Source organism: Rhinolophus hipposideros (assembly GCF_964194185.1).
Source record: "Rhinolophus hipposideros genome assembly, chromosome: 7".
Lineage (NCBI taxonomy): Eukaryota > Metazoa > Chordata > Mammalia > Chiroptera > Rhinolophidae > Rhinolophus > Rhinolophus hipposideros.
Window position 1 is genome coordinate 8,482,737 of NC_138053.1, and position 14,509 is coordinate 8,497,245.

Here is a 14,509-nt window from a genome sequence, read left to right on the forward strand (position 1 = left end):
CTCCTGGTGATCAGTCATTCATATCTTTTTCTTTGTTATGGGAATCTATAAAATCAATTTATTTATTTATTTTTTGGTTCTTACAGGTTTAAATAAATTTTACATCATAGTATTTTATTTATTTATTATCAATTACAGTTGAAATTCAATATAATTTTATATTAGTTTCAGGTGTACAGCATAGTGGTTAGTCTAGGACCACCTGGCACTATATATAGTTATTACAATATTGTTGATTATATTCCCTGTACTATACTTTACATCCCTGTGACTATTTTGTAACTATAATTTGTACTTCTTAATCTCTTCACCTATTCACATCTTTTAATATAAATCCTTTTACCTAATTTGAAAAGTCAACTTTGGATTAAATTCCCATATGGGTTTCCTTCCGCTTTTGCAATGCATGAGTTTGCGCTATGTAGATGTAATCACACTGTTCATAATTTTGTATCATGCATTTTCCACTTTATATTATGCTGGATACATTTCTGCTGTTCCTGCGAATTCCACATAACTATTATTTTAATGGCTGCATAGTGTTCCAGTTAGGGACGGCCCATCTTTTACTGACCCGTTTCTCACTGGCAGAGCATTTCAATTGCTTATGTCCCCTGCTGACCATTATCAATAACATGGTGATCACTCTCTCTGCTCACAAAGTGCTTTCTTAGGAGGAATATTTGGGACAGTCCCGTATCTGTAAGGCCAAGAGTCTGCTCATTCTGGGCCCCTGACGCTCTGTGTGGCTTCTTCTTTCCTGGGGACTATGCCCAATCCCGCTCTCCCAGCAGCTGGTGTGGCGGCCCTGTGCTCCTGAGGACTTTGGGGAGCTAAGCCACATCTGAGCACGGAGGTCACAGGTGCAGTAGTGGCTCAGGCCCCTGTCCACCGCAGGCTGACCAGGTGGGAGAGCACAGGCAGATCCCTAATCTGACGCATCTGTAAAATGCGATGGCCTCTCTGCAGGTCTGTCCTGGACTCAGTGAGACGTTCCGAGTGGGCCCGGCAGATGCAGCGTAGGCACTGGGTGAGTGGAGTGGGCATTCTTCCCTTAATGAAGCCAGCGGCTAGTCCCGCGGATAGGCCTCAGTGAGACCCAAGGTCTTCACGGAGCCCGCCTCATAGAGAAGCGCAAACAGCTGCACTCGGCGTCAACCGGAAACAACATCACGCCTGGCCTCTCGCTACAAACCACGCCTTTGGTGCCTCTGGTTAATACATACAACACATTTCTTCACAACAGGGCTAAAATATAAAATCTGAATTTCACCACACTTCTAAAACCCTGACATACGCCATTTGAATTGGTAAGTTCGACAGCCCTTACAGTTTTTACAAGAAATACAACTTTCATTAAATCTTCATGCTAGTGAAAAAACAACTCATTATTTGTGGAGAAGCTTTGGGTGAGGTGGGCCACCCGAGATCTAAAAGTCACAGCAGTTGGATGGTTCATTAACATATTTTACTGATGTCAGCTCCTTGATACATGACACGCTGTGAGATAATTGCCATGCACCCACGACACGCTGTGAGATAATTGCCATGCACCCACCACACGCGTTTCATGCCCTGTGTAGCCCGGACACACACGCTCTAGTCCACTGACTGACGCCGTCCACCAGTGGGGAAAGACCGACACATTTCACTTGTGGTAATCTCACACATAATAGATAAGGGACACTTTCATTTTTCAAACAAAATTTTGCCTAGAGCCCCTAGGATTTTGGCTTACAACCTGGGCATATTTCACAGATACATTTTAACACTGTCTGGTCATGTGACATTTAGGGGTAAAACACTGTGTCAGTATATATAAACCCCAAAACATGCTCACCTCTCCTTTTCTGCAAAATCATTTTGTAACTTTTGTTCCTTTTCGAGAGCTATAGTCTCAGCTTGGTTCTTCAGAGTCTGTTCATATTCTCGGATTTTCTCTTTAAGTGCTTTTATCGTAACCTCTGCAGAAAGAAAAAAAACTCCAGTAAGAGACGCTAGTTCTGTGTAGCTATATATACAGGCTTTCGTAACCGAGTGGGATCGGTGTGTTTTAAACTTTAGCTCTTCAACTCTGACACAAAATCAATGGTTACGAGTCCCTTCGGAGACCTTTTACTCCCTAAATGTTAAATTGAACTTTAAACGTTTAGGTTGAGGCGGATCAATGGATTTTGCTGGGAAGAAGAGCTATGGCTTCTCTAATACAACTTAAAAAAAAAGGGGGAGATCAATAGTAAAATATAACATTATCTTATTGATGAGTCTTAAATTAGTCTTCTACTGAGGGAAATTAATAAAGTTTTAATGTGGGTTTAAGTACTTCTTACAAAGAAAACAGTTCATAATTGTGTGTACATTCTGGAAGACTCCGTCTTAGCCCAAGTCATGTATGGGCCTCCCTGGGTGGGCACAGCTGTGTCACTGATGAAACGTGGGAGTGCTAAGTGGATCCAGCGTGCAGCTCCCTGGCTGGAAGGAACCCACCCTGCAGCTTGGGTGCTGAGAGCACCCTCTGCCCAGGCCAGAGTCTGGTGGACTAAGACTGCATGTGCAGAGCAGAAACACACTGCCTGGGGGGGGGGGACTGCACCTGAGGGAGGGTGAGGGCCAAGGGTGCGGACAGCGTGGCTGTGAGATGAAGGAGCAGTGCCCAGGCTCAGGACACATGGCCCCTTGGGGGGCAGGCCATCCCTGGAAAGCCCAGGCCACACCACCAGCGATGGCACGTTTACAGCCATCACTTTACTTGCTCCAAGTGGGAACACCAGAGCAGATGTAATGAATGGGGCAGGATCCTAACTCAGACTTGTGGGTGGCTCCAGGGCAAGACCACTCCTCACGCACCCTCCCACAGGTAGCCCCACACCACCTTGCGTGCTGGATGGTCACTGGCAGAGCGGGCACTGTGGTCCCAGCTCCAAGGAGAGTGGAGCTCTTGGAGGACTATACCTGCTGTGCATGGTCCAGCACCTGGCACACGTGGGTGCTCAGGAAATGGCTGAGGCATGAATGCAGGGGCTGAGACTCGGCTGACCAGGGTGCGGCCCACACAGGGCTTGTGACAATGGGGCTCCAGCTCATGTGACAACGCCACCTGCCAGGTCTTTGCTCAAATAAGATCGTGGACTGGTGTCCTTGTTCCTTCAGGTTGTAACTCACGTCCACCTTTACTCTCTGAGCTGCACAGACGCTCTGGGCAAGGCAACAGCACCTCAAACGGGCATTTAGTAGCACGTGGCTTAGTGGATGAAAGCTAAAGGCTCTTTGGTAAAGAGGAGAAACTGGCCCTTTTTATTAAGTGGAATCCAGAAGGTTCTCCTTCGAAGGAGAGAGAGGGAATTAAAACTAATGACCCTGGCAAGGCATCTGAAAGAAGAATGGGGGGCTTTGTGCCTTTTGCACTGGTTGTTTTGGGCCTGAGAGAAACGCTGTGGGAGCATAAAGGTTGGTGATACACATCACCGCCAAGCCACACTGACAGGGCCAAAGCTGGGCATAGCGGAACGCTTCCAAAAGGGACACCAAGACAGCTCACCTCTGAAAACGCTTGCATTTTCTTTTAAGTCAATGGGCTCTGCGACGGTGTAAACCTATAGCATTTCTGCCTCTAACACCTGGCTGGTCCCCACTGCTCATTCCAATGGGTTTTCTCAGTAGGACACATTATGCTCCTTTCAGGCGAGTTTGGGGGACTAGCTGGGAGGTCCCACTCTGTCTGATGAGGTCTCCTTGCCACGCCCCCCACCCCAGGGGGGCTGCTCTCTGATCGGCTGAGCAGAGGCGAGGGGCTGGCTTGTCCTGGAGCCTCTGCCTCTGGACCTTCTCCTGGGTGTGCCCAGCAGGATCCCCTACAAGAGAGCAGGTGAGGAGGAAGACTGGCATAGCAGAAAGGGCTCTGAAGTTCTCTGCTCTAACTAGCTGTGCTTGGGGCCCCAATTTACTCATCTTTAAAGCGGGGGGAATTATAGCACATAATAAAGACATTTGTTTCCTGCTCTAACTTTTTATCAATTTACAATATGGCTGTGATGTCTGAAAGAAGTGTTGTGTACCCCAACGCCTCCACATTGAAATCAATTTTACATTGGAAAGAAAGGAGAGGAAATCAACATTTTTTTGAAGGGTGGGAAAATCTGCCAAGATATCAATAAATAAAGAAAAGGGGGAGAAATTTCTGGAAAACACAACAGAGCTCAGTAAGAGCAGCTGATCTGTCCTGAGTTTCAGGAACAGCACCAGATGCCTCACCTGCATCTCATAACCCGACAACAGCCGTACGCAGTTACTATGAGAGCTCCCCCCACCCGCCAATAAAATGTGGCTTATAACAAAGTGCGGTCACTTGCTCAAGGTCACACAGCTAAGTAGTGACAACGAAGGGACTCCATCCAGGTCTGCCTGCCCCTGGAGCCTTTGTTCTTCAGTCTTGGATGATATAATGTACTATTTCATTTATAAACGCTTCTCACGTAAGGCCTTTGGGGAGCAGACCCTCTCACACTCAGTTAACGGCTACTTGTTGGGTAACTGGCCACAGAAGCACCAACGAGGCAAAGCGAGGAAAAGGAGACCAGCACCTGCACCATCCTCCAGCAAAACAAAAGCAAAACAAAGACAACACCAAGAGTGGATCTGCCAGAGGTCCCTGGGAGGGGAAAACAAGCCCGTTCTTTTTCGGTAGTGCTGCAATGACGCCGATGTGTGCTTACAGGTTACCTTTGCCTGAGCACTGGGGTGCTTCTGACAACAAGCAACTCCTGCTGAGAAGGCAGCTCCTTCTCTCCCCCCGATCCCAGCCTAGTAAGTCCAACACCTCACTTTCCAGCAGGACAAGGCTGTCCCAATGACTCACCGCTCCCTGTGGCACCAGATGGAGGTGGGGGTCTCAGCTGTGCCCCCTTTCTGGTTCCCCGAGGAAAGGGGCCCTCAGGACTGCTGCCTGTACTGTGCGGGCCTGTACCTTCCAGCTTCTCATCACAGTCACTTCCCGATCCTTTCCGTGGACAATCCTTCCTCGCAAATCTGTCTTCAATGGTCTCAAAGCTCAAGGACGCTTTTCAAAGTCTTCACCAGTTAATTCTTTATCCAGGCCTCGGAGTATATTAAAGAGAAGGCCACTCGGAGGAGTCACCCAACTGGCTGGCCTCTCCTTTCTAGCTCCTTCCTCACCCAAACTCCAAACAAAAACAAACAGTCCGCATTTCTAATTGGAGTTGCCTGAAAAACCTGCAGCTGCTGTCAGATAGGGCTGCAATTTTTCTTTAAGGCAAGGAAGCCACCAGGTTCCCGGATTCTGAACACATCTGCATTTTAGGTGCAGGAGCGATTTCTTTGTCGTTCCCTGACAGGGAAAGCCAGGCAACCTTTGCCCTCTCTGTCTTGTTGACTGCTGGGCAACCACACCAAGGGGTGGTTTTCTTTCATTAAATTCGTAATGAATAGGTGACGCTGACAAGGAAACAGTCGTGCTTAAGCAGGCAGACTTGCAGATGCGTCTAAAGCCTTAATGTATCGGCAGCAATTATTAAATGACTTACTGTATGTGACCCTTTGATCATAAGCTGGCTCTCTGACAGGTGTCGCCCACAGGCAACGCATCAGTCTTTTAAAAGACAGATCCTATCACATGATGACACAGGAAGAATTTTAAAAGAATCCTGATCGGTCCCGTTGGAGGGCAATAAAACCATATGCAGTTGCTGTGCAGAGGAAAAGTTTTACTTCTCAATAGCTAAGCATTATTATTATCTCTCTTTAACGATTCAGATTCTTACTCCACCCTGACTTTATGACGTATATTACAATTAGAGCTAGTCCCAACAGTATTGGGAAGGCAATTAAAAAAAAAAAAAAGGAAAGGAAAGAAAAAGGCGAAGCAAAGGATGCGTCTTCCACCGACCTTGATTTTTCACTTCAGCAAATTCCTTGTTGTATTCTTCAAGAGTTTCCCTAAGTTTCTGGTTCTCCGTTTCGATGTCGTGCAGGCGCTGCACTTTGAGCTGGAGCTGCTGCCCGAGGTCCAGGGCTGGTACGGGATCTGCACGACATGAAATTCACATCACCCCACTCTGCACACAGATGAGCCACCGTCATGACCACAGGTCTCCCCAGGTGCCCAGGAAGCTGGGCGCCAGCAGGCAGCCCCAGGGCAGCTACCACTTGCCAGAAGTTGGGGCACCTGTGGCCTTGCTGCCTCCCAAGGATGCATTCGCAAGACCCACCCAGGGCCCCAACGCGTGAAAAGGCTCGGAATGGCCATGGCTCACTGGAATGTGCCCACTGCTGTGGCAGTGTGACACTGCATCTTTGAGCTGACAGGAAGACAGATGCATGCGGCGGCAAGGGGAGGGGCCCGAGAAATGACCCACGTATCTGGGGTGCCCCGGCAGGGTGCCCCGTGCATGGGGAGGGGCCATGAGCCTCAAGTGTACAATAATGCTTATGAAGGGAAATAAGACCTGAAACTGAGAGCGTCTCACTGTCACAGACATGTTCCTTTCTCAGAAGGGGAAATTAAAGCTCAGGGAAGCGGGGTGGCTTGCCCATGGTTTCCTGGCTAGTGAGTGGGCAGAGAGAACTCGAACCCAAATCTGTTAACTCTAAGTGACTGTTCTTCCAACGAGGAAGGTCCCCTGATGGAGTGAAGGAAATAAACACAGCCTTTATAAGAGGCCGCCCTACGTAGGACCTGCCCCCTTTCCACCATAATCCTTTACTGAGGAAGGCTTAGCAGCTGGTACGCTGAGGGCTGAGGGCCGGAGACTGCTAGGCTTCTGCCCCAGGGGGTCTGCTCTTCCCCAGAGGCACAGCTGGAGAGCCAACCTGCTGTGACTTGTCCTAGGCCACTGGGCCAGGAGGCCACCATACTCTGATTATAGTACAAACAGCAGGAGATAGCATCTGGGCCAGTTAGGTGAGGTCTTAGGGCCATTTCAATATACTACCTGCCATCATATATACTTCAAAAAAACTGGATTTTAATCTAAAGTTACAGATAGCAGACACGCAATTTGTGGTTCTGACTTTTGGCCTTTACGTTAATGTACATTTTTGTCTCACAAAAATGGAGAGACATTAAATATTTCTGGCGTCAACTTAGTCTTTATTTTTTCTTCTGCTGCCTATAATCCACCTGCTGGGCTCCAGGGGAGCACTTCCTCCAGAACTCCCAGGCTCCGTCAGAGTAGAACACCCAAGTCCGCTGGGTTTATAAAAGATTATTGAAGATATTTCTGGTATGGACGCCAGCATCACTTGTGAGATGGCTACAAGGATTTAGTCTCCGGTTGAGGAATGCTAAACACCACGTACAGTAGATCAACAAGGGTATATAGTCAAGAGCTCACTTAATTTTCGAATACCAGAGTCATTAATTTTTCAGACCACCCTTGGTTCCTGGAAACGAGGGTTAGATCCACCATGCTCAGTTGGCGCGTCCACCAGGAGCCAGGAACTCTTTGAGATGCCAGCGTTGCTGCAGCGTTTACAAAAGGCATGCGCTGGGACACGTCCAGCACAACGGCCGACCTGTGCGTGGGGTTTATCAGCACACTGTCCATCACGTGAAAGCCCAGGCTGCTGGGCATTTCTTCTGTGTGTATACACCGTTTGTGACTGCATCACTTTCTCATTTGTGGCTTTCTGTTATTATTTTAATCAGCATTAAAATATTTATTTTAAATTAGATTTCAAAAGCTATTTTGGGGAGATGGTTCTTTGTAAGTAGGAGTAGTAATAACACTAAAGACTAAATTCCTCAGAACATTCCAGGTATAGTTATTTTCTTTTTAATTTCAGTATCTTTCCAAGGTACCTCTCCCCACCCCCGTGACCTCATGCTGGGCAAATGGCCCGAAGGAAATAAACAGTATGCCCACAGTGGGTACTTCATACAGAACTACAATTTGAACTTGATATAGAGGTCAGGAAAGGATTGAGGAAAAGGAGAACCACTGCACTTGTATAAGATTCTATTAGTGTTCACTCATGTAGGGTTTCCAGCACAGTTGCCAGTACAAATTATATTTTTAAAGAGCTCAGCTAGTGTACTTCCTTCCATCCCTAAAATTTCTGTTGACAACTTTTCCAGTCCATTCCTTTTAAAAGGCCAAGACCCACTGTGTCTGCTTCAAATAAAAAACAGCTTCCCTTGTTTGATTCAGCAAGGAATTCAGTGACATACAAAAATAACATGCACATTATCAAGTGAATGGTAACTAGACCTTTAGACAAATTTTCAAAGCATTATATTATAAATGAAAATTCTGGCAATCTCATAATTATTCATTATGGCATGTATATTTAATTTAACACTATTAAGGTTAATGCCTAAGTAGCAAAACTGGTCACAGAATAAAGAATGAACTGAATGTTCAAACATCTCTGTGCATTAAACTTCAAACTTTACTACAATACAGTTGAATGACTAAACGCCTACAGCATTTGAATATTGCTTTGGATTATGTAAAAAGCATTGCTAAAGTACCTCTTAGGCTTAATTTTTATTACTTGCATTAAAGGAACAGCTAATTACCACATGACAATATAATGACTCTAGCATGTTTGGGCTGGAGACCAAAACAACGAATTTCGGCATGCCAAACCCCAACCTGCATGTTAATCTCGGGGAAATCATAACTTTTTGTCTCATTCATGATTTCCAATGCCATTTAAACCCCACACAAGTATTGTTAGGCCTTATTCTGAACATCACAAGCCTCCGATCTCAGCAGCTCAATTAGGGAAATGTCTGGGGGAGGCAAGAGAATACACCCATACATGGAACAGGAACACACAAAACCCTCAACCCATTTTCCCTGCCTCCTCCAATTCAACATGCTTTACTGCCAGTTCCATCCACCCAATGTGACAAACTTGCAATGTGTTTTACAATCATCTAATATTAATTCCGAAAATACTCTTTGAAGCGTTATATAGCTCATTACACAACACAGGACTCAAAGAACATAATTGTAACAAACAACAACAGTCACCTGTACTCATTCTGTACCTCCTCTTAAGTACATGTAACACTATCTCATTAATCCCAGCTGTCACAGTCAGAGGTCGGGGGAGGCGGCTCTGCAATATGTCTGGTGCTGGCATCTCACCCAAGGGACAAGGGGAGGAGAGAAGCTGGCCAGGCAAACAGGTATGCAAAGTTCTAATGAAGATGTCTGCTTCCTGAACCAGCAGCCAACTAAATTACCCTGTCTCCTCAAGTCCTAATTTAACAAGCATTTCCTAAGCATCTATCTCTCTGCTCTGGGTAAGGCCTGAGTGAAGCCCTGAGATGGACACTCAGCCAAGTCAGCTGTGACCAGCCTCACGGTAGAGATAAACCATGTTCATAAATGACAAAGGGAAACCAAGAAGGGCCATGCAGATCAGATGAGTGGAAGACCATTCCCAGATAGAGAAACTGGGAAAAGTAGATTTTAAAAACAAGGAGACAGAGTTTAGATCCACGGAGACTGTGGGGCAGTCAGTCCATGAGGAAGACGCAGCACACAGGGGGAAAAGGAGCAGGGAAGAGCCGTCATGGCTCAGTCTACGGCTGGCACTCATATACACATTCTATGACATCAGGACTATTCTGGGTGCTGGGGGCTCACAGTGGTGAATAAGATAAAATCCTTGTTCTCAAAGACTTGACATTCTGAAATGAGGGAGACAGACAAAAAGCAAAACCAAATAAAACAGAATACTTTTGAGTACTCCCAAGCATGAAGAAGAGAAGAAACAGGGTGTGAAGAATGGGGAAAGGGTCCTGGAGACAGGCGGACAGGGAGGGTCACCCGGAGGAGGTGACACTGGGATTGGTATCTAGATAGTGAAGAGACTGTGAAGACACTTGGCAGAGGGAACAGCAGTGCAAAGGTCTAGAGGTGGGCGTGAACGTGACATATTCAAGTCACAGAGAAGCTGATGAGGCTGCAATGAAGGGAAGGAGGAGTGGCAAAGGACAAGTGGTCAGCGAGGGAGGTCTGCACTCAAGGATTTAAACAAAAATATGAACACAATTAATGAAACAAAAGAATATACAAAGAGTTGCAAAGTAGGAGTTTTAAGCTTAAAGATGAGTACATAGTTTTCTTTTAAAAACCTAAGTGTTCCAAATTAGCTGTCCTAGTCTGTGATGGCAGATGGCTATCAGTAATATGCTGTCTGGAAGACATTAAAAACAAACAAGCAAATGAAAAAACCAAGAAACCCATAATCTATGTCTTTGAAGTCAACATAATGTTTTAATACTTAGTGGGAAAATGCTCCTTCTTGAAAGAAACTCATCTATAGTGACAGCATTCAAAAAGTGGGTATTTGGCATGTTCCCATCATCATTATAAACTTATAGGCAAAGACAACATACTCTACAAAAATGTTTCAATGCCTGTAATCACATGAGAGAGAGTACAGCATAATGGTTTAGAGTGGGGGCCAAATTGCATGTGTTCAAATCCCAGCTCTGCAATTTAACTGGTTGTACAACCATGGACAAGTTACTTAATACTTAATTACTAAGATAATATGTGCATACACTTAGAAAACTGCCAGGCATGGAGTTCACATCTAATAAATGTTACTGATTATTGACCAACTCAAATCTAATGAAATATTGGCCAAAAGGAGTTTCAAACCATTTGTTAGAAATATTAAAAATACAGGATCTTCTGACTAGTTAGCAAAAAAAGTAGATTATCAGGAAAAATGAAAATTTACTAGGTGAACTTCAATAATATATATATTCTTATAACTGATATACAGGTTTCAAAAGTATAAATCATATAAAGATAGTCAATAATGCACTGTTTTGGTTTGGATCTATGTATCCTCGTGAGTTATCTTTCTCAACCATTTATGACAGCCATTACAAACAAGAACAAAATTTAAAAATCTTGGAGACTTCTGCTTCTGGTCACAACAAATTGGTACTGGACTTGACCTCTGGCCATAAACAACTAGAATACTAGGCAAACTACATGAAACAACCATTTAGATCCTGGCCAACTGGCAGAGCAGTACAGTGATCCCTGAGAGAAGGGAAACAAATGAGGTGAGCCCTAAAATCACCCTGACTTCCTGCCAGGAAGCACTTTCTAGACTGTAGCACAGAGAAGGGGAAACCGAGCATGACAGTCTTCTGGAGTTGAGAAGACACTGGTCAGAACACTGGGGAGGCTGAGGTAGCTTGAATTTGTAGGGCAGAACACTGGAAAGGAGGGCGCTATGCAAAGAAAGAGCTAGAGAAATCTGCAGAAGAGTAATTAAGAGCCTGTTGCTGAAAGATAAGGTGCATATAGATACATAGAATGAAACTCCCCAAGTCTGGGCAAAGAACTACAAGGAAGGTCTAAGTGAACAGCCCAGAGTTCACAGACAGTTGCAACCAGCCAGAGTGGAGAGACTTGTTGAACAGCCAGGACATTCAGTAGAGGCACCGGAAGGGCCACACCAGAATTGAGGGTTAAATTAATCCTAAAGTAAAGGCTACTCCAGACCCAACCCCAAAAGCTTAAAAACAAGCCTCAGAACGATCAAGCTGATCTACAAGTATTTTAACTGTCTGGCAAAACAAACTTCAACACTCTTAAGAGAGACAATAAAATCCAGTCGACAATTACAATGTCCACCAACCAATCAAAAATTACTAGACATGCAAAGAAGCAGGTTTAGCAGGAAAAAAAAAATCAGTTAATAAAAACAGAACCAGAAATGACAAGAGATAATGGGAGTAGTTGACAAAGATGAAAATAGTTATTATAAGCATACTCAAGGATTTAAAGAAAACCATGAATACAGCATGGAAAGAAGATATCAAGAAGAAACAAATGGAATTCTAGAGTTTAACATACAGTATGTGAAATGAAAAAAATTCCCCAGATAGGCTTAACAGCAGATCAGACACTGCAAAAGAAAAATCAGTGAATTCAAAGAGACCGTCATAGAAACCGGCTGAACAGAGAAGAGACTGAAAAAAAGGTTACTAAAACCTCAGCAACCCGTGAAGCAATATCAAGGCTAGGGGTGTATTTGGAGAACTAGTGATGAAAATTTCCCAATTTGGTAAAAGCTATAAACTTAAAAACCCAATGAACTCAACAAAATTCAAGCAGGATAAACACAAAAAACGCCATTAAACAAAATCAAATTGCTGAAAAGAAGAATAAAATAAAAAACCCTTAAAAACCAGAGAAAAGAAGATCATGATATATAGGAGAAGAAAGATAGGAATGACTGGAGACTTCCTATCAGTAATAAAGTCTGAAAGTTCTGAGAGAGAAAAAAACCAAAACAAAAACTAACAACATATAATTTTGTACCTGACAAAAAATAACCTTAGATATGAGGGTGAGGTAGAGATTTTTTTTGTTTGTTTCAGATGAACAAAAGCTGCCAGAATTCACTGCCAGTGTACCTACACTATATGAAAATTTAAAGAAAATGTTATAGTCTGAAAGAAAATGATGCCAGATGGAAACCTGGATCTACACAAAGGAATAAACAACACCCAAATGGTAAATACATGTGTAAAAATAAAATACAATTTTTTTCATTTTTAATTTCATTAAAAGATAATTGACTAGTTAAAAGGTGAAATAGTACAATGTATTGTAGGGTTAAAACATGCAGAAGTAAAATGAATAAGAATACACAAAGGACAGGAGGGAGTAAATGAAATGTATTGTAACATTTGTAAGTTGTACGTGAAGTAGTATTTTATTATTTGAAGGTATAGTGTGATAAATTAAAGATGTTTAATGTAAACCTTAAAGTAACCACTGAGAAAATAGTTATAGCTAATAAGACAAGTGAGGAGATAAGATCATAAAAATAATCAAAATTAAGCAGAAAAAACAACAAAAAACAGGTAAGACAAATAGAAACAAACAGTAAGATGGTAGACTTAAATCCATCTATACCCATAATTAAATATTAAAAGATACAACATTCCATTTAAAAGGTTGATTGTCAGACTGGGTTATAAAACAAGACATAGCTGTTTGCAAGAAATACAACTTTAATATAACAACAAAGATATGTTACTAGTGAAAGAATAGAAAAAGACATAACATGAAAACACTAATCAAAAGAAAGCTGGAGTACCTATATTAAAGTGAGACAAAGGAAACTTTAGAATAAGGAATATTACCAGGAATAAAGATCATCGCATAAACCTAAAAGAATCAAGCCATTGAGAACATAATATTCCTAAAGGTATATATACTCCAAAATGAAGTTTAAAATAAACAAACCATGAATTAAAAACTAACAGAACTGGGAAAAAATCCACAACAATAAAGGTATCAAACTCTGTTCTCTCTAATCAATAGTATAATTAGATTGACAAGCTAAATGAAAAACTGATACAGAAATTCAACTAGCCAAAACAATTTTGAAAAAGAAGACCAAAGAGAAAGGACTTACACTACCTGATTTCAAGACTGACTTTATCAAGATAGTATGATATTAACATAAAGAGACATACAAATCAATGAAACACAAAGTCTGACAACTAAGTTCGTGAACTCAGCCTAGAAAAAGTGCTACATACCTCACTGCTGAATATCACCAGGTCACCTTCAAAGTACTCCCCTTGGGAAACTATGCACCGACGCCAGAGCCTAGTCCACCCTTCAAAGATATTTTGGCACTCTTTTTCTGGAATGGCCATCAGAGCTGTCATCATATTACGCTTGATGTCCTGAATGTCATCAAAATGTCTTCCTCTCAATATTTCCTTTATTTTCGGGTAAAGAAAGAAGTCATTGGGGGCCAGATCAGGTGAGTAGGGAGGGTGTTCCAATACAGTTACTTGTTTACTGGCTAAGAACTCCCTCACAGACAGTGCTGTGTGAGCTGGTGCATTGTCATGATGCAAGAGACATGAATTGTTGGCGAAAAGTTCAGGTCGTCTAACTTTTTCACGCAGCCTTTTCAGCACTTGCAAATAGTAAACTTGGTTAACTGTTTGTCCAGTTAGTACAAATTCATAATGAATAATCCCTCTGATATTAAAAAAGTTTAGCAACATTGTTGCAACAAGTTTGTGAACTTAATTGTCTGACCTCGTAGAATACAGGATCCAGAAAAACACCTCACACGCATACCATCCATTAATTTTTCAATGAAACTTGACCCTTACCTTACACCATACATCAAAATTAACTTAAAATGCATCATAGGTCTAATAATACTATACAACTTCACTGAAAAACACAGGAGAAAAAAATTGACTTTGGGCTAGGGCAATGATTTCTTAGAACACAAAAAGCAAAAACCGAAAACACAAAAAAACCCCATAAGCTGGACTTCATTAAAATATAAAACTGCTCTTCAAACGATAACAAACTAGGAGAAAATATCTACAAGCCAACTCATTAAAAAATTTTAAAGAAAGCCCATTAAAAAATGGGCAAAAGATTTAAAAGATGCTTTGTAAGTGAAGATCTATAAACCACTGAAAGCACATGATGAAATATTCAGCATCACCAGTCATCAGGAAAAT

The 14,509-nt window shown here is 42.8% G+C and overlaps 1 protein-coding gene across 4 annotated transcripts in view; it reads right to left on the bottom strand.

The window, feature by feature from the left end:
- CUX1 (cut like homeobox 1) overlaps window positions 1-14,509 on the bottom strand; it is a 349,252-nt gene that overhangs the window by 134,153 nt on the left and 200,590 nt on the right. For all 4 annotated transcript variants that reach the window (XM_081054322.1, XM_081054323.1, XM_081054321.1 and 1 more), the window contains exons 5-6: window positions 5,903-6,040; window positions 1,841-1,964 (exon numbers count right to left, since the gene is read on the bottom strand). In XM_081054322.1, coding sequence (XP_080910448.1) covers window positions 1,841-1,964; window positions 5,903-6,040 — 262 coding nt within the window. The remainder of the gene's footprint in view (window positions 1-1,840; window positions 1,965-5,902; window positions 6,041-14,509) is intronic.